Below are 19982 nucleotides of genomic sequence, written 5' to 3' on the forward strand. Positions count from 1 at the left end.
TGAATGAACCTAGAATGTGGATTTTTGCTTATAATAGTGACCGGAGGTTGTATGTATGGTGTCAGGTTGGTAGCATTCAAGAATCATATTCATCAAAATTCAAATAATAATGAATAACAATGTGTGTGGCAAACCAGTAAATTCTCAGTTGTATTCATTCACACTAATTCCCTTGCTTCTCTTTGTTAAAACGTTGTGATGACTACTCAACTTGCTAAATCATAGGGGAAAACAAGGTTCAAGTAAAATAAATCTGATTTCAATGCAAAAATGCACAATGAAGACCTAATCAATCATCATCTTCAGTTTGAACAATCTTTTGACCAAATCCTTTAGGTCCTGCCCTTACTACTTTTCTTTTCTTTTTCTTCTTTCCGCTAGCTGCTTCTTCTTTCTCAAATTTTTCCTTCTCTCTCTTTGTCAAGAAATCTGTTACTGCTAAATAGATAACCTGCAACACAAACAAACAAAAATACAGAACCTCCCTGAATACTAATGCTAAGTAACACCGAAATAGTTTTAGATAGGAGGTCAAAAGTTCAAATACTACTAACTTACCGAGTCATTTACATTTATAAAAACGATAATCAATCATTTTGATCTTTGAATATGTGAGGTGTTGTCACTATAGTCACTGAGTGAATCGAATTACAAGCACATCAACATGTTTTTTTTTTTTTATTCGTTAGTCAATATAATCCATAAAATTACAAAACGAAAAAGCCACTAGAGATGTGTTTGCGATTTTAATACATTAAGGGACTGTACTAACAACACCTCACATATTTAGAGACCTAAATGGCTGTTTGCTTTAAACAAATGAGTGCGCATAGTCAAATTGATCCTTTAAATCGTGACCATTTGCCAAACTAGTCACTCGTTTTGGCGAATTGACATATACATCCTCAATATTGTAAAATTCTATTCAAAATGAACTAATTAGGGACTAAAATGATTATGAACTAATTTTGGACGTTGATCCAACACATGCAGTCAACTTACTAGGGACTAAATTGATTATGAAAGTTAGGTAATTTATCAATAATTACAAATATACATGAACTAATTAATTATTGACAAATTAGTCCCTAAAACATGTAATGTCAATAAACAAACTAGTTTATACTTTGTAGTGTGGTAACATTGATGTTAGATTCCATGTCATATTGTCCAAGGGAAATAATTTTCACTAACATTTTACAATTTCACAAATATGTTTGTCAATTCACAAAAATCAAACACTATTTTGAGACATGCTTGCAATTTCGGATGATAATTTACCTCTATATTAATAAAAGAATTGGAAAACAAAAAAGTGAGAATAGAAGAAAATGACGAATATACCCCAATAGTGATAACGGATAAGCCAATGAAAGCAATGAAGAAAAGAGCTGATACGATAAGAGACACCCCATCATCAGTGGTAGTTGATGAAACCAATTGCTCCGAAGCATCAATGGCTGTAGCAGCATCTTCAACAGCTGTAGCAGCAACAGGATTTGGCCATAGTTTGGACTTCCTTTGAAAAAATATGGATTTTCTGGTTGTAGTAGTGATAATGGGAGAGAAAGATGAAGAAGTTGTTGGAAGTGAGTAAAAACGTGTGTTGAAATGGAAAGAAGAAGAAGATGATGTTGAAAGGAAGGTTGCAATCTCTGGAGATGATGATGATGATGCAAATAATGCAGTGGCCATTGCTGACGTGGCCCACTCTACAACTTCTCAAACATCCAAGGGATTGAGAGGATGCTCCTAGTCCTAAAATTTGGTTATGAGCTACTTTATGTTTTGATTTTTGATATTAGAGAGAGAGAGAGAAAGTATAATGGACCAAATTGGATCTACTACACTCAAGAAAACCGTGCGGTCACACATTCAAAACAATTTGAACCATCCGATCTTAGATCAGATGATTGACATAAAGGCATATTTGATTTTTATTCAATACTTTAAAATTTTGTACGGTTCACAAAGATGTGAATTTCTAACCATTAAGTTATTTGATAAAAAAAATTAACACTTAACATACTATTTTTCCGCTAATTCCATCGCTTTCTTAACACGGATCTTTGATATTATTATGTACCATTTTGATTCTTGCATATATCATGTTGAGTGTCTAATATTAATCCAAATAACAAATACCGGTCGTTAGAGATGGGAATATACTAGACCAACCTACATGGGTCTACGACAGACCAGGTCAGAGCGAAACTTTTCTCTTAGATAGAGAAGACTTAAACTTTTTTAAAAGCTTATGCAGGTCACAAGCCATATAAAAAGTCTCTTAGACCTATCAGGTCGGCCTACTTAAGTAAATGTGAATAATATTGTTTATTACTAATATTAATTTTATTATATTTCATACTTTGAATTAAATTATAAATTTGTTAACCTTTTCAGTAATTTAAGCTTATTAGTATACATTATTTTCTTTTGCATATTAAAGTGTATTATTATAAACTATAATTGAAATATGACATAATAAATAGTCAAATTCTTTAAATAATCATCTTAAATATCAAAAGTGACTTTAATCGCATAGATATATTAGTTTGCTAGTCTATTCAAATTCATATTACATTACTCATTTAAAGGTGTTCATATGAAATAGGCTTTTAAACAGCCTAGCAGGCCACACCAGACTTTCAGAAGATCATACCCAGGTCTAAAAAATAAGCCTATGACATGTTGCATGCCAGACTTAGCCTTCAAAAATTTTGACAAGACATACTTAGGCCTTACAAAGTCTAGTTTGACCTAACTTATTCCCACCCCTAACAGTCGTATACATCTTTATTTTTTTTTTGAAGAATCAATACAAAAATACCACTCCCTCCGATCACTATTATAAGTAAATTTTGGCTTTTTAGGTTCATTCAATAAATGATGTATGTGGTCTATATTGTAGACCACATACATTATTTATTGAATGAATCTAAAAAGTAAAAATTTGCTTATAATAATGACTGGAGGGAATACATCGAGCACGTAAAAAGAGTTGATGCCCTAATAAGAAGAAAGAGAAAAGGTGTTATTCCTTCTTTTATGGTGTTATTTCTTCTAAGAAATAAGAAAAATATCACTCACCTCGATGTCGTGCTAGGTGTCACTTTTTTGAGTTAAGGTGAGTGTGGGTGATATTATCATTATTTCTTAAATCTTTTGAACAAGAGTTTTGTCCTCCATTATGATTTTATCCTTGTTTCTCTAAATTGTTCTAAGTGTTTCCCAAAAGCCACAAAAAATTGTGCCTAAATATTTCATTCAATGTGTCCCTCGTAAAACTAGCTCAATTAACAATTACTACTTCCGTCCCTATATCTAAGCACCCATTTGACTTTATTTTTGTCCCTAAGGGTGTGTTTGGTATAAAAGAGAAGTTGTGAAGAGAGAAATAGGTGAGAGAGAGTTAGAGAAGAGAGAAATAAGTGAGAAATAGAGTAGATTTGATGTATTGTTTGGTTTAAGAGAAAGACAATAGAAATAGAAGAGAGCGAAGTGTGTTTATTTTTTAAGAGACAAAAATGTCCTTCAGCTGAAAGTCCAACATACCATTTTATTTTGAATTTTATTTTTTACATGAACTTAATCTTAATGTCTTCTTGACCATATTGCTTCTATTTTCATAGAGAAAAAACCACCGCTTAAAACCAACTACTGCAAAATAGAATCCGAAATCAAATAAAGTTTCAAGCTTTACCTAGATTTAACAAGAAATTGTATAAAATCTATTTACCGTTTTATATTATGCAAAAGAAAAAATGGCAAAAAGACTACTGGAAAATGGATATGCCAAAAACGTAGAGAATTGGTTGAATTTGTGCTATTGAAAGGGTTGGATGGTCCATACGAAAGTATAAAAGGGAGATTGGGATAAAAATGGTACAAAGACAAATAGTGAACAAGGTAGACAGAGGGGTAATAATGGAAATATAAGAAAAAAGAGACATTTGCTCACTTTCTTCGCTAAAATGGAGAGAAGGCAAAAAGCAGTGGGTCCCGCAAAAAACTTTCTCTCTTCTCAGTTTCTCTGCCAAACCAAACAGAAGAAATCACCTATTTCTACTCTCTTTCTCTCTATCCTCTTTCTCTCTTCTGTAAATCATCTCAACCAAACATACCATAAATGTAAACCCCTTTTCAAATTACAAGATACAAATATTATTTTTTTTTTCTAAACATACCCTTAATTAATACTACTAACTTGATTTGAAATATGAAAAGTCAAATTTAATACACATATAAACAAAAGACAATTTGGTAATATTAACACACAAAATATACACATTTATTACACTAACAACTTTTCTTAAAAAATGTGGAAAAAAAAAAAACAAAGAAAGTTTACATAGAGGCAGTAACAAATACCGATATTATTATTAGATTAAACACATTCATCTTCGTTGAAATTCAGACCTATATTTGATATGCATTAATTTCATATGATTTTGTCACTTCCTCTATAAAAAAAAAATCCAATCCAATGTGAAATCGTAAAGAAATTTATTTATTCCAAATCTATCCTTGCACGTTTATATGGTTATTTACAGCCGAGAAAGCTCCAAATTTCAATCTTAAAAGATTTGCGTTTTCGTTTGATGTTTGTTCCAACCGAACCTCGACAACAACATAGACGAAAACAATAAGAGATGATTGAAGAAACAAAGATTTTTTGATTAACATGCATGGATTAACTCTCCCTTTTCTTCTTCCTTCTTCTAACATGTTACTTTCTCTTTCTTCTTCTACTCACCGATTTCTTCAACCATCTTCATGCTTCCAAAACCAAAACCAAACGAGTTCTTCAATTTCTATGCCTAGTTTCAGAATCAGATATAGAAAGCAGCATGAGAACAAAGGAAGAGGTGGCTATAGAAATAGAATAAGGGTAGTTGTAAGAGCAAGGCATGGTGAGTCTCCATATGAAGTTCTTGGTTTGTCTCCATCTGCATCTGTGAATGAAATCAAAAAGGCTTATAGGAAACTAGCTCTTAAGTATCATCCTGATGTTAATAAAGAGGTAATTGCTATGTTCAACACTTTTATGGATTCTCACTTAGTAGTTTATTATTATGTGGAAGTTTTTGTATAGGTTTGGAAATTTTATGTTTCATGATTGTTGTTGATAACTTATTGAAAGCTAAATGCAAAACCAATTCTTTGTTGTGTTCTATGTGCACTATTGTTTGTGATTTAGGGGTGATTTTGATAATAGAGCATTTATCCATTATTATGATATTATTAGCAGTTTTGAATGATATGTGGTTGCAATGTTGATGCTAGCTAGCTTTTGTTTGAAGATAAAAGATTTCATGGTTGCAAACTTTATTGGTTTTCGTTGTTGTAGCCAAATTGTGCTGTGAATATTGACTGGTCTACAGAAAATGCAACTCAAATATAGTGTTCAGTGTTGTTAAATAGTGGCGCTATTGCATAGCATAAATTGAAGAAATCGCTATTTAGTACAATATATTGTGAAATAACAACTATAGTGGGCCTTTATCGTGTACCGAAATTTGAACAGCCCGCTATTTTCCACAATCCGCAGTTGACAACACTGATTGTGTTATGTCTATAATTGTTAAGAGTCCAACATCGGATAGGTGATGGCCTGACAATGTGTTTATAAGTGGGGGAAATCTTCACTTCACAAACCGATTTTGTGGGGTTGTGTTAGGCCCAACCACGATTTCTAAGAATAATGGAAAGATACACTTACAGTTGCAGCATGTCAGAATGCTCTCTACTGAGTGTTTTGTGTTGTTGTCCACTTTCACATTGTCACAAGGTTTGTCATGGCTGTTTTGCTTTCAAAATTCATATATTTGAGTTTTGACAAAATTTTCATAAATGACTTACTGCTCTAGAACCATCTTAAATGTGTGGCCTGACTTTTTAAGTCTCCTTGTTAGTAAAGCACATTGTTCTTTCATTTATTTTATGCTCCAATAAGTTGGAAAAAGTTTCGGATCTACCATGATTATAGTATGAATGTCATATCAGAAAATAACAACGTGAGAAGACTGGGAACAACTTATGACCTGCATGTATGTACACTTGTAGTTTGTTTATCATCTTCCAATCTTGGATTTTCCTATGTTGTTTTATTTTTCTAACGGAAATCCCGGGTCAGCACTAAAATGACGGTGATAACTGATCTCTCTCTCTCTCTCTCTCTCTCTCTCTCTCTCTCTCTCTCTCTCTCTCTCTCTCTTCCGCTGATGGACAAACAAAAATTGAAGAAAAAATGTGAAATTGATCACCATCGTGATAACTGGCTTTCAATCATGAGTATGGATTTTAGAAAAACAAGGATAAAGGAAGTAGCAAAAGTGTATTCTATATGTTATGCAGAAATCTAATGTTATAATGATGTAGTCATATAACGGCTCTATTTTGGATTGTGATCTCCGTGCCAAAAGATTGTATCTGACAATTAATGTATTGATAGTTAACTATCATAAGATACAAATACGTTGTGTGCGTATTTATGTATTTTAAAGTGTATTCTCACAGGACAATGCACAGGAGAAATTTTTGAGGATAAAACATGCATACAATACATTGCTAAATTCTAGTTCCCGCAGAAAGTATGATTCTGAAAATCGTGGTTTTAATTCTTCTCAAAGAAGCCAGAGTTGGAATCAACAAGTTGAAGAAGAATTTTATGGATTAGGTAAAGATTTATACTTATTTGCAGTCTTGTTTGGAGATCTATCTGCAAAATTTAACTTTGAGTACATTTTAAATTTTGCTATTGCTTATACAGCCGTTACAGAATTACAGCCTTAGGATAATAGGATTAGGGAAAAAGAAAAAGGCAGAAAGGTGGTGCAAAGTGATAAACCGGCATATATTATTAGTAGGATGTAATGGTGTCTAATACTCTTTTCTATGTTAATTTGGTCTAATACTAACAATACTAGTAAATCCCAAGCCAACTAATGATATAGCCATAATAAATCCATTAAGATATTTTTATCACTCAACCTTAAACTGAAGTTTACTATTACAAGTAACAAACTCGCAGATATAAGAAAAAAGAATGTAATCTCATCTAGCCAAATAACTTAGGCAACTAGCACTCCACGCCCCTCAAATCACAAAACCTTCAATTCTGAACATAACTCGCCGACCTCCATCAGAAACTTAAGATGATAGAACCAAACAAGCAGACAGAAGAGAAGAAACTGCAACCCATTTTTACAGGAAACTATTGCCAAGAGAAACTTAGCACATTAGCAAATCCTGAACCATTCAAACACAGGAAGGAGAGACACATATCTGGACCATCCCCAAATACTCAAGAAAAGTATCAAACACTGGAAAGTTCCTGCTCCAAACTTGTGATGATCACTCACCTGTCTGAGAGGTCAGACGGAATTGTAGTGATGGCTCCCTGAACCTTAAGTCATGCGTAATAAACTGAAATGTAGTAGTATTTGTCTTTTGGATTAAAAGAGGGCCGAAGCATGACTGAAATATGATATTGATAACCTTAAGTACTAGTACTATTAGTACAAGACCTAGCGACAAGAACAATTACCTAAACAAATCCACAAAGATATTCTAAGGTAATATAGATAAAGGATAATCTGGTGCTGTTAAGCTTCCATCTTAACAAGATCTAGGAAACGATTGGACCCATTACTGATCTATTTTTTTTTTTTTAAACAAACAAACTTAACTCCTTTCATTAATCAAAAGAGATGAAATACAAGGAGGAACAAAATCAAAGACTCGGCGACCAACATAGGAAATGGCCGCTATAGCTAGATTATGAGCTACCATATTCGCATGCCTCCGAATAAACTTAACCTCAAAGTTACAAATCTATTTTATGCAGCCTTACACTGCATTTTGCTAGGGGCTAATCTCTAACAACAACCAAATGGTTTTCAGCGAGGTATACAGCTCGGAAAAGTTTTCAGTCAGCAGACCATTCATGTATTTGGTGCAGTTAAAAACTGTCAGGCTGCATATTAAATTTTGATTTTGTTTTGGTTTATTGTGTGGATTTAATTTAACGAAGATGGTACGGATGCTAGTTATTTGATTTTACCTCAATCACCCTCTATTTATGTTCTCCTTTAGTCCTTGAACTCTCTTCTAATACTAATTATTTACTTTTAACTGTCTGAGATATTTTTTTTTAAAACTCATCACATGCTTCCTGTCCTGCCATTTGATCAAATTAGTAACTTCTTTTTCAAAAGAAATTAAAAAAAATCTTATGTCAACATCTTGCTGCTGCAGGTAATTTTTTGAGAGATGTTCAAATAACAATAGGTAGCTATATACTCTCTGGTAGACAACATGTGATCAAGCCAGCCATGAGTTTAGCCTGCATTTCATTACAAATTTTACTGGTCAATGATTGATTGTGTCCCATATAAATCTATCAACCGGGACAAAGGGATGTCACTAGTGTTACAACTTAGTTTTATATTTCATTTCATGTGGTGTTTGAGATCTGATGATTTTGTTATTACAGGAGACTTCTTTAAGGATCTTCAAGAAGAGTTCAAGAACTGGGAAGCTAGTGCGGCTGCACAAGGAAAGCCGAAGAGCCTATGGGAGGAGTTGTCGGTGAGACCTCCCGCTAACATTTTTATTTGTGTGTTGGAGTTCAGTTAAGGATTCAATTATATACACTGGCAGTATGAAGATTTTTTACATTGTCAATCAATCGTGATCATCGGATCATTAAAAACATTTGACTTCAATCCTATTTGTTTTTAAAATCACATATAATATTGATAGTGATTTGTTGATAGTGTAAAACTTTTTAAATTGACAGTGGATCAAAATTAATCTCAATAAATCTTAGATGACCAAGAAAAGCCTTCAGTATGCATCAAGGACCTACACGTGGACTCATCATTTTTGAAATTTTAACTTTCAGGAAATAGGCGAAGAATTTGTGGAGTTCCTCGAGAAAGAACTCAATATTGTTGATTCAAATGAAAGTCCTCAGGGAGGAAATTCATCTAATTTATATGAGACAGAGACACCAAGCAACAGCACTCAAGGTGAAGCTAGCAAGGGAAACACAAGCGTTGAGGATAACCTTGATGAAATAGAAGCCACTCTAGCTCGGTTAAAAAAGGAGTTAGGCTTATAGAACACAATGATAGCTAGTTGAAATGGAAATGCCAATTTATTGCCTCTCATTTATTTATCTTTTGGTGGCTCTTGTAAATTTGAGTCACCAAATTGAAGAGTAAATATGTAATTTAGTCCTTGAAATTGTAGGACTGTATCAATATATTCCATATATCAATTTTTCAAAATGATATTTTGAATTGCAAAATGTTAATAATGTTATCAAAATGCATTTCTAACATTATTCACTTAGTTTTACATGTATCTCTCTAACATTAACAATTCAATGTCATTATAGAGATGATTAGAACCGTCTCGTGTCATTTATTTTATGAGTTTTGGGTTGACTGTAATATGATTGTAACATACGAATCAGAACCAGGCCACAACTTCAAATCATGGATGTATTTTTGGTGACATGAAACCAAGAAAAATGTAGAAACATAGTGAAACTCATTATGTAAAGCATAAACATGTTTTCATTTGTTTAGCAAAACTTTTGTGGGATAAATATTGACAAGCCATTTGCATTTCTACAATTTTAAATGCATTGTATTCTATTTTTGAGAGTACACTTTCGGGAATTGTGAATGTTTCATTCATCTTGCCACATATATTGTTTTCACTAAAACTTTTTAATATGTAAGTGGTCCACCGTGAACTAATAGTATTTAAAAAAATGTTCAAAACTTCAACAGCGACAACTTGTCTCTTGATAGTAAATGTTAATGACCCTCAATTTTTACAAATCTTAATGACCCTCATTTTTTTACCATTGAAATGATGACTTAATTGTTACCAGTTTAATTAAAACAAAACAAAAAACATTTAATTCTTATTAAATCGACATCAATTAACTCACCGTCTATGTTTGAGTCTATACATATACATCTAGAATATTCTGCAGACAAAAAGATCAATATTCGAACCCTTAATCATCAAACGATTAGCCTGTAAAAATAAAAATCATCGAACAACTATATATTTATCAAAGAAAAATCATATATGGTGTCAGTTGTTCCTGTGGATTCTGCAATGATCCCTTGGCGCAAAAATAAAAACCATCAAATATCAAGACAATCAGCTACATCAATATTATTACAGAACTTTGTACCAATTCTCCAAGTACTAAAGAAAACAAGTCTACTAGTCTAGTATTAGCACGGCGCCCACTTAAACCAAAAAAATGTAATTTAAAAACTGTTAACAATATACTGTGAGTAATTTGCAGCTTAAAACCTCTCTCCAAAACGTAAATATAATGCACCAGTTCCTGAGTTATGATCAACGGCATATTCTGCTCTGACCAAACCAAGCTTGGCACCAACACCATAAGATGAACCTTGACCCATTCGCCTATAGACTTCTGTAGGGTTCCCTTTGACATCCTTTGAACTTCCTAGATCATTCCCATGCTCTGCAAAACCATACACATGCATGCCTTTAACAGGTATCCGTAACTCAGCTGCAAGCTGTGGAATGAAAAAGAAATTAGTAAACAGATAATAAAAGTTAACTACAATAAAATCTTGATAAAGAATCATAAAACGAGGCTAGTAATTCCTACCTCCAGCATGTTTCTGGCAGCACCAAGTTCACCCATGTTGTAACCCCTTACAGAATAAGGGCCACCAAGAGTAAAAGCATCATAACTTGGAAGATCGCCTACACAACCACCATAGCGGCCATGGAGGACAAGAACTGGCGGGGGTGGTTTACCAGCTCCTTCCTCCACAGACATCAACTGGATAAACCGTGTCAGAGTTAGTTGGTGGCGATTGAAGAATGGGAACTGGGTGCCAATGCCTAGGCCTTGATCTACCTGCAGTTTGCATATATAAAAACTGTATAATCAGAAAGTATTGTCACAGGTCTATCGCATACTTCAAGAGTCTTAAACAGAAAACATCAGGGCCGGCCCTAGAGACTAAGAGGCCTAAAACAAAATTTTTAATGTGGCCTTTAAAAATATATTTTTTAAACAAAATATTTATATAAAATCAATTTTGTGGAGATCAAAATTTGAATTCATGACCAAGAGTAATTGAAGCCTTTTTAGTAATCAATTATGTTATGCAAATGTCTGTAATTTATCTATCACATAATATACTTATAACCAAATTAATTTTTTAGAGGCCTTTTTTTCACACATAATTTTGAGGCCTAAAGCCCTTGCTTGGGTTGCTTGGCCCTTAGGCCGGCCCTGGAAAACATAGATATCTTGTCCTCAAAGGTAGTGCAAGTTGGACCATGAATTGAAGTGTTCACTGAAAATGTGTAGTTAGAGCTCAATGGCATTGATTTATCCAAGTAGTCGACATCATATAATGGAAAAGGATACATAAAATTCATGAAATATTCATAAATTCTAACAAAAGTAATAGGTCTGAAATCAAAGATAGAAGAAAATACAAAAAAGTAAAAATAAAAAATAAAAACTAATTGTCTAAAGCTTACAGTAACTAAATATTAAAATTCAAGAAAAGCAAAAAAATCCCCCTGAAGCATTTAGCAGCCGTAATGGTGCGAATAGCTGCGATTTTGATCATTACAGCAAAAGGCTCTGCTACTTTCTATAGAAGCCACTGAACACTCTACACGCCGCTATAGCACACTATAGACTACATAGATTATATCCTTAACCTGTTCCCTCTACTACTCCTATCTTTGTAGATAGGTTTACATGCCAACTTTTATATTGATCCAAAGGATACAACTAGACAAGTTTTCTTGAGAGCTCAGCTAACACAAAAGAATATTACAGTTAAAAAATTTAATATTATACATAGTCAACAATCAAGAAAAAAATAGTCCATCAACGGAGGAAAATGTTAACCATAGGATCTAAATAGGATGATTGAAATGAAAGAACATTTAGGGTATAATCAGCTAGAGAAAAGTATCACTCAGGTTAAAAGGAAAAATTTAGCACACAATTAGAAAATATACAAGGATATATAAGACTGAATATTGGCAGCAAAGAATTAACAAACAAGTAATTTCAGTATCACAAAGATGAGAATTTTATGATGAGTAGTCACATAAAACAAGATAGGTTTACCAATACAATTATAAGAGGAAAAAGGCTTAAAGATAATAAAAAGGCTTAAAGCATCCATGTAAGCAAATAATAAAAAGGCTTAAAGCATCCATGTATGCAACTTTAAAGACAGTTAGTGACGGATGAGATAGTCACCTGGAACATATTTCTCGCTCCAACTACAGCTCCATTCACAAAACGTGTGTTATCACGAATGATATTCGCTTGTAAAAATGCCATGTGATCAATGCCAGTACCACCGAGGCTGGTAGGAGGTCCATCTGCACTAATTCCACCACCAGGTAGTACTCTTTGACCATTTGCACAAATTTGATTACCTTCGTCACGAGTTGTTATCTCTTCCATTACAAGTCCATAAGTGAATTTACTCTGTGGCGTGAAATTCTGCTTGGCACACAACATGAATATGAAGATAAAAAATCACTACCATTAGCCTAAATAGTTCATGTAAAAATAAAGAAAAACAAGTAACTTGCCTCTGTAATATTAGCTTTGACACCACCGCGATCAACCCATATTGGTGGCACTTCATCCAGCCCGGGGCCCCCAGTGAATACTGGACTCAGCTTTCGGCTATTGAAACAGCTTACATGAAGAGTTCGGTTTCGTGGATTATCTACACCATCCAAATATGGATGTGCATACTCCATCTTAAATGCAAGATCATCCTAGCAGAAAACATGAAGGAAATTTTGTGATACCAGTATCAATATTGATAAAACAAAAAACTATTTTCAGAATAAAATGAAGAATCTCAGCAGACTGGCTCAAGAGTACCTGAGGGTTGAAGAAGTTGCTGGTTGTTATGGAACCACTAAGAGCTCTATTCAGTCCTTGCAGATTCCGATGCTCAAAAGAAATAGTTCCACCAGGTTGAAGTGAGGCCTGAACAAAATTGAAAAGCAATCAATCAGATTAATCGAGCAGAAAAAAAAAATCCCTTGGTGGTTGTAGAAAATTGATGTTTAATTTGACAGAAGTACAATACCAGAGTTGGATACCCTCCACGTCCAGGGATAATACTCCATTCAGTACTGACATCAGCCGTCTTCTGATCCATCTCTTTTACCTTAATTTCAACAATTATGCCTCCCTCACTAGTCTCATCAGGCCTTGGATTAACCTCAATATTCGAAAACAAAGAAAGAGAATTTATGTTTCTTAAAGCTTGCTTCCCTGCTTCAATATTAAAGGTGTTACCCGGACGCAGCTGTTAATCCAATACAAACATCCATCAAGTGAGTAACTAAAACCAATGAGCAGTTTTAGGATATAAAAAACAAATCACAAAACATAATAACAAAACAACCCGATATCCTAAACAGGCAAATAATCATTGAAATTGGCAGCAACTAACCATACTAGAAATATCAATTATTCAGCAGATAACAAAAAGCGACAACCCTCTAAATTGACAACAATAAGAAGCCTATGAACCTCCCATATATATAACAGATAACAACATAACATATTAACATAACTACAAAGTGTATAATATTATATTATACCTCTTTGGGAAGCTCTCTATGTATCACAGGGGCTTGAGTATTGCCTTCAACAACATTGCCAAGCTTATCAATGAACTGAACTTGCAATTGACTGATATCACCTTCAACAACCTCACAAACAACCTCTTTGGTATTAAGATTTCCAAAATTAACCACTGAAGCACAAGCATACCCTTGATCATGATACCACTTCTGAACCTTATCCCTAATCTTCTGCAACAACCTAGCACTCAAACTCCTTTCTTTCCTCATCATACCCATAATCTCCAAATGAACGGTATTCGGCAAAATACACGGCCTAGCCTTCTCCATCCTCCTCTTATACTCCCTCTCCTGACTCAAATACTGTTTCACCCTCTCCTTCTCAGTCATATCAGAATCCAACTCAATCGGCTTTGTCTGCGGCATCATACCAACATTAATACAACGAAACTTCTCAGCAGCCTCCCAAGTACTCTCACTATATGAAACCGTGATTCCAACAGTTCCATCGGCATTTGTCTTCCCTTCAAGATCAACCTTTTCAAACATTCCACTAGATGTCAAACTATCCAATTCCTTCTGTAGTTGCGCCCTTGTGTAAACTCCGCCCGGAACAATAGAAATCATTTCACTAAAAGAATCATCAGAACCAACTTTTGTTTTTCGCTTCTTATCGAAAAACGTAATCTCAGAAATCTTGTATTTCTTAAAACCACTGAGTTTGTTCAATTGAATAGTTATATTGACAGGCATACCATGAGAATCAAATTCTTCAGATTTAGTTTCATCAGCAATAGCTGCTGCCGGAGTAAAAAACCTAGACCAAAATCCTCCTCCTCCTCCGTTTCCTCCTCCAAACCACCAACCTCCACCACCACCACCACTGCCACCATTACTTCCACCACCACCATGTCCACCACCAGTGGTGTTGCCGTAGAGGAAAACGGGTTTGTTAGAGTGGACGGCAATGGCAGCGGCGGAGGAAACGGCGACGGTGGCGGTGAGGGGTTTGAAGACACGGCGGTGACGGGAAGGTTGAGAGCAGTTGATGCATTGAGGGAGAGAGGGTTTGTTGTTGATTTTGCGACGGCCGGATAAGATGGTGCCGCCGAAGTTGTTGGATGGAACGAGAGAAGACATGGTTTGTAGTTGAGAAGATGATAGCTGCACAAAGTAGTAGAAGAAGAGAGTGATGAGAGAAAAAGAAGGAAAAAAGAGGGTTTTGAAAGGGTTTTTGGTTCCCAAAATCAAATATTCATTCATGCACTTTTGACTATGGAGTAAAAACAAGAAATGCAATTATCTACTTACCATGATTTTCAGTTGCAAATGTTAATTCATTCATCCAATGCGATTCGAATTGGAGGGGTATACTATACTGTTTTTTTTAGAGGTTATATTTTTTTAACTCAAATAAATTTCATTTTTTTTTTTTTGAGCAATGTGTATTTTATAAGTGTGAGAGACTTGGTCCATACTCCAGTCTTGCCAATGTTTTCTTCTCATTTTTTTTGGGAATTAGTCACTTTAATCCCTGAATAGGAAAGGAGTCGTCACTTTAGTCCCTGAATGCAGATAAATTGCAAAATAGTCATTGAATGTAGACTCTGTTAGTCAATTTAGTCTCTGAATACAGACTCTGTTAGTCAATTGACTCCGTTGGTCACTTTAGACCCTGAAATTGACCAACAGAGTCTACATTCAAGGACTGTTTTGCAATTTCTCTACATTCAAGGACTAAAGTGACTACTTCTTTCCCTTTCAGGGACTAAAGTGACTAATTCCTCTTTTTTTTCTTCTCTGTTTTCTTGGGTGTGGGTCAGACCCGAGCCAAAGTTTACGGAACAGAACCAATTAATAGGTCAATATGGGTTTTGTACGCCCCTACTTTAATCTATCACTATCTCTTTAATTTATTCCTTGAACTATGTAAACATAATTAGTCTCTAAACTATACAAAATCCACCAATTTAGTCTATGATATTAAAATATAATGGTTGAATTAATGGATTTTTATATACTTTAAAGATTAAATTGACAGATTCAATATACTTTAGGGACTATTGTATTATATAATTTAGAGATTAAATTAAAAGATAATGATAGCTTAAAGACTAAATTAATGATTTATTCTTTCAAAAAATTAAAGAGAGAATAAATATATTAAAATCAATCATTTAAACAATTACGAAAATTTATCATTCTTAAAAAATAAAAAATATCATTTTGGGCATTCAAAATCTTAAATTTTGATCAAAACAGTATTTTTTATGAATAAAAAATTTAGGATAAACCCCAATGCAAGACATCAAAAAAAAAAACCTTAGATCTCAAAGAACACTCAGAAAAGAATTTGAACTTACTTCCTTTCTATTGAACTAATGAAACTTGAATTATCAAAAAAATCTCAAACCTAACTTAAAATGACTAGAAAAATTATTTTGGTTGACCAAATTAATAGTCTCTGACTCTTGAGATTATTAGGCCGTCAAGGATATGCATGGGTCCGTTCAATGCTTTTTGTCATGTCTTAGTTCCAAATATATGTTGTAAATCAAAATGTGATTCACAAAATTAGTTTCCAAAGTACACACTAGTGCAATTCTTTTTTCTTTAAAATGTATAGAACAAACCAGATTTTTTTTCTTTTTCCCATTTGGTTAACAGATTAATTAACCAAACAGTGGGTATGATCTTTATGCTCTTGATTATGATGTGCAGCAAGTAATTAATGTTAATGTAAGAAAATTACCTTGGTACTCAACATTATATGAAAATTGGACCGTGGTGACGATCCAGGCATGTGCTTCCACTATCAGCAGCATTCAGCAGACAGCAGTAAACTATCAATATTCCTTTGGTTTTCTTTGGATTAACCGAAGCTTGAACAATTTGGGATATGTTTTGGATGGTGGTGGTTAAGGAATTGGTTTTAAACATTTCTGATGAAGTGGTAGCGGTTGTGGGATAATGTACTAATTTGATTTGCTATGGTAACTGAATAACTACACTACTTTTTAAAATTCAATTTCCCTGTTTCCAATTCAGTTTAGTTTTCACCGTTAACTGACTTGTAGTTTAACATAAAAAATGCAATGATAAACGATAAATGCTAACATGTGCCCTTATATTAAAGAGCTCTAACATATGGATGGCTTCCTTTGTACAACATCAAAAGTCAAAACCAAACAACATCATCCTCATCCTCACCTTCACCACCTCGGAATCCAACTGTAATTTATACAACCAAAACCTAACAACAATAGGTGCTTCCTTTATGTCAGAAGATATGGATGGCTGATTTGAAGAATACCCCTTCCCTCAAGTTCACCCTGAATCTCTTGGTGTTGTGGAAATGATGTTAGAGATATTGGACCTTGAGTTTATACCGATGAGGAAGAGAGGGTGGCAACTAACAAATATTTAAAGAATGAAATGTAACAATTGGCACTATCGATCATTATACCATACATAAGTAATACCATAATATAATAGGATAATTTTGAATTTTTTTTTTTTTTTATCATATTTAAAATAAGCATATTTTTGTTATATTAGATATGCTAACAAAGTGTAACAAAAAAAAAAAGATATGCTAACAAATATTTATGTCAGATATAAAAACTAGTATTTAGAACTTAAATAATATTACGTTTTTAACAATGGTTTAATTCATATGCACAAATAATGTAATAGTTTTTACATTGTTAATAAATTATAGAGAAATGATATTTGTACAACCATTTTGTAACAATTTTTAGACAACTTTCTCTCTCATAATCACATTATATTCTTACTCCCTCTCTTCCTTTTTATCTCTCCATTGTTTTTGACCAATGAAAAAAGAGAAAAGGAAGGTTGTCAAATAAGTTGTACCAAATGGTTGTTCAAATATCATTGCTCTAAATTATAATCACTCGATCATTAAAAAAAATTTTACTTTCCTCGTAACTAATTTAAAAGTATATAAATGACAGTTTGTGATTGATAATTATTTTTTGCACCGATAGTGCATCAAAATTATTATCTTTAAACAATTGCAATATTTCTTTTGAAAAAGTAATAGTATAATTTACATATAATTCTTGAAACACTCTTTCAATTATGAAAACCTCTTGATCGATGGAAGATGATTCTCGTGGGTCGGAGATTTTTTAAATTCTGCCTCTCTTGTGTTGATGATCTTAGAAGTGTTTGGTCGAGTGATGCTAGGAACTTGAATCCGGGATTGTTACATTTATCCCATTCGTCACCGGATTTAAACCTCTTTAATAAGAATCAAACTCATAGCCAAACATGGGTGCATTTTATTATCTCCCTCTAGAATATTGGCTACTTAGAATCCTTTTTGAGATTGTTGGGGCTATTGTGAGTTGTGACACCTATATCAATTGATGAGATTACTATGAATCATTTATTTGGTCAATATGCACATCTACTAGTAGATATCATCAATTTGACTGAAATTCTTCCTGGTTCTTTACGGGTATAAAGAGAAAAATTTGCATTTGAGATTGACAAATAGTATGAAAAATCTCCTTAATTACTTTCGTTTCACTTGCAATTTTGTTGGTCATTCATCAAATCATTTGTAAAAAAGATCCTTCCAATAAAATTTCTCAAGAAATAGTTGCCACTAAAAAAGATCCTGCAAAACAATATAATAACAACACGACTTTGTCTATAAACGGCATGTGTTGCAATAAAGATGTGGCAGATGAATACCCTATTATTCTTGATATAATAAGGTCTAAGAAGGTAGCACCTAGTTTGCTGGTGGGAGATGTTGCAAACCTTGAGGAAGAGCCATCTGCTAGCATTTCGGTTGGCACAGTTCTTCTACAAATGTTGTTCATACCATTAAGATGACTGATATACAAAGAAAAGGCCGACATAGCAACGTACTTCATGATATGCGAATTGTTAGTCGTGACGCCATGACAAACCTAGACTACATTCAGATTTTGGGGCAGCAAGTTAGGAAGGGAAATGATGCTAGAGGGTGGCACTTAACATGCACAAATGAATCTTTTTGTGTATGGTGCACAAATTGCAAAATAAATCAAAATACATATGATATCCAGTTTCCAGGTTTTATTGAGTTTTTGACATTGATCCCTAATGTTGTGTTTAATATTATTATAGACACACCACAATAGTTTTGATTATTTCACATTTGCCCCGTACATAATAAACTTTTCTATTATACAATTTGTAAGTTTAAATAACTAAACAACTTATATTTTTTTTAATTCAAAATAAAAAACAACTTATATTTTTTTCCCTAGATTTTATTTTACGCAAAGTAAATAATAATTATGAGTGTTAATTTACCTTCTTTATTAATTCTGGGCATTAATTTACATTCTTTATTTCAAATTTTTATTTAACCATTGAAATTTACTCATTAATTTTGAATGTTATTCTGAAAAAAAGTGTTGGGATTCATCTTCACAATCTTATCAACCCAGAAATTAAAAGCTAGAGAAAAACTCAAATTGATTATTAAATTGTTTATTTCTTTACCATTAATACAAATTTCATACAAGGAATTTAACAAATTGCTAATCTCAGCAACAACTCTAGATATGAAGCTTTTTGTCAAAAAAAACTGTAGATATGAATCTCTTGCTTCCCATTCCCATATGTTACGCGAATTGATAAAAAAAAATGGTAAAAATTAAATTAATGTAGAGTTTCCGCCGTCCAAACTCCATTTCTTCCTTCAAATCTCGTGGTTATAAAATTCGTATAAAGTATTCAAAGTTTGAAGAAATTGAGCTCTCAATTGTTTCAGTTTTACCCATAACCCATATTTTGTTGTACAGTTTGAGATTTCTGGTGAGAATAATTAGTTCTCAAATTGATATGGGTTTCATAGATGCTGAATCGAAACTGTTACAGCGAAAAGTAGTCAATTCGGTGATATAGAAAGAATCAAACGCGTTTTTTTTTCAAAAGAACCCTAAAAAATAAAATCTGCGATTAGCTTGTGTATTTGAAAAATAAGCCTGTGCTTTCTTCATGTCATTCAATTCCGATCTAAACTGCATAAAAATCGTTGACTTTCATTATGTACCAAGGTAGATCCGGTCGGGTCGATTCGCGGGTCAAAAAACCCATTTAAAAGACTACGGGCGAAGAAGATGAGTTTAAAAAAAAAACATAAAAATATTACCATCACATGACTCGAACAGGCGACCTATGACAGAATAACCCATAAACAACACCAACTTCACCACGCATTGAATTATACATTTAATCGATTTTTATTATACTTATTTCCTATTACCGGTTTTGAATTGTAAGCAAATATCAATGAT

The 19982-nt window shown here is 33.4% G+C and overlaps 3 protein-coding genes across 6 annotated transcripts; 1 reads left to right on the forward strand and 2 right to left on the reverse strand.

The window, feature by feature from the left end:
- Positions 1-124: 124 nt before the first annotated feature.
- Positions 125-1819, reverse strand: LOC146950985 (uncharacterized). The gene is made up of 2 exons (XM_085746935.1): positions 1345-1819; positions 125-451 (listed from the first exon to the last, which is right to left on the reverse strand). The coding sequence occupies exons 1-2, from the start codon at positions 1693-1695 to the stop codon at positions 290-292; spliced, it is 513 nt and encodes a 170-aa protein (XP_085603061.1). The 5' UTR covers positions 1696-1819; the 3' UTR covers positions 125-289.
- A 2747-nt stretch (positions 1820-4566) lies between these two features.
- Positions 4567-9316, forward strand: LOC146950986 (Chaperone DnaJ-domain superfamily protein). 2 transcript variants are annotated; one of them, XM_085746936.1, is made up of 5 exons: positions 4567-5023; positions 6520-6679; positions 8260-8292; positions 8498-8592; positions 8909-9316. In XM_085746936.1, the coding sequence occupies exons 1-5, from the start codon at positions 4685-4687 to the stop codon at positions 9125-9127; spliced, it is 846 nt and encodes a 281-aa protein (XP_085603062.1). In that variant the 5' UTR covers positions 4567-4684; the 3' UTR covers positions 9128-9316. The 2 variants fall into 2 exon arrangements, with proteins under 2 accessions (XP_085603062.1, XP_085603063.1); XM_085746937.1 differs by lacking the exon at positions 8260-8292.
- A 746-nt stretch (positions 9317-10062) lies between these two features.
- Positions 10063-17016, reverse strand: LOC146950987 (protein TOC75, chloroplastic-like). Of its 3 annotated transcripts, none has more exons than XM_085746939.1 (8): positions 16412-17016; positions 13678-14823; positions 13158-13379; positions 12947-13054; positions 12646-12837; positions 12305-12553; positions 10676-10930; positions 10063-10580 (listed from the first exon to the last, which is right to left on the reverse strand). In XM_085746939.1, the coding sequence occupies exons 1-8, from the start codon at positions 16460-16462 to the stop codon at positions 10341-10343; spliced, it is 2463 nt and encodes an 820-aa protein (XP_085603065.1). In that variant the 5' UTR covers positions 16463-17016; the 3' UTR covers positions 10063-10340. The 3 variants fall into 3 exon arrangements, with proteins under 3 accessions (XP_085603065.1, XP_085603066.1, XP_085603064.1); XM_085746940.1 differs by lacking the exon at positions 16412-17016 and adding an exon at positions 14971-15128; XM_085746938.1 differs by lacking the exon at positions 16412-17016 and having other exon boundaries at positions 13678-14970.
- Positions 17017-19982: the final 2966 nt, after the last annotated feature.

This window comes from Medicago sativa, chromosome 2, assembly GCF_051527215.1.
Source record: "Medicago sativa cultivar Bolivia chromosome 2, Bolivia_mono, whole genome shotgun sequence".
Taxonomy (NCBI): Eukaryota; Viridiplantae; Streptophyta; class Magnoliopsida; order Fabales; family Fabaceae; genus Medicago; species Medicago sativa.

Bases quoted from the DNA above. Each gene is read 5' to 3' on its own strand.
- LOC146950985 (XM_085746935.1), bottom strand. From the start codon at position 1,695: ATGGCCACTGCATTATTTGCATCATCATCATCATCTCCAGAGATTGCA. The intron at 452-1,344 runs GTATATTCGTCA...TTTGTGTTGCAG, and splicing joins TATCCGTTATCACTATTGGG to GTTATCTATTTAGCAGTAAC.
- LOC146950986 (XM_085746936.1), top strand. From the start codon at position 4,685: ATGCATGGATTAACTCTCCCTTTTCTTCTTCCTTCTTCTAACATGTTA. The intron at 5,024-6,519 runs GTAATTGCTATG...GTATTCTCACAG, and splicing joins ATCCTGATGTTAATAAAGAG to GACAATGCACAGGAGAAATT. The intron at 6,680-8,259 runs GTAAAGATTTAT...TTGCTGCTGCAG, and splicing joins AGAAGAATTTTATGGATTAG to GTAATTTTTTGAGAGATGTT.
- LOC146950987 (XM_085746938.1), bottom strand. From the start codon at position 14,922: ATGAATGAATATTTGATTTTGGGAACCAAAAACCCTTTCAAAACCCTC. The intron at 12,838-12,946 runs GTACTCTTGAGC...GTTTTCTGCTAG, and splicing joins GCAACTTCTTCAACCCTCAG to GATGATCTTGCATTTAAGAT. The intron at 10,581-10,675 runs GTAGGAATTACT...TTCATTCCACAG, and splicing joins CTGCCAGAAACATGCTGGAG to CTTGCAGCTGAGTTACGGAT.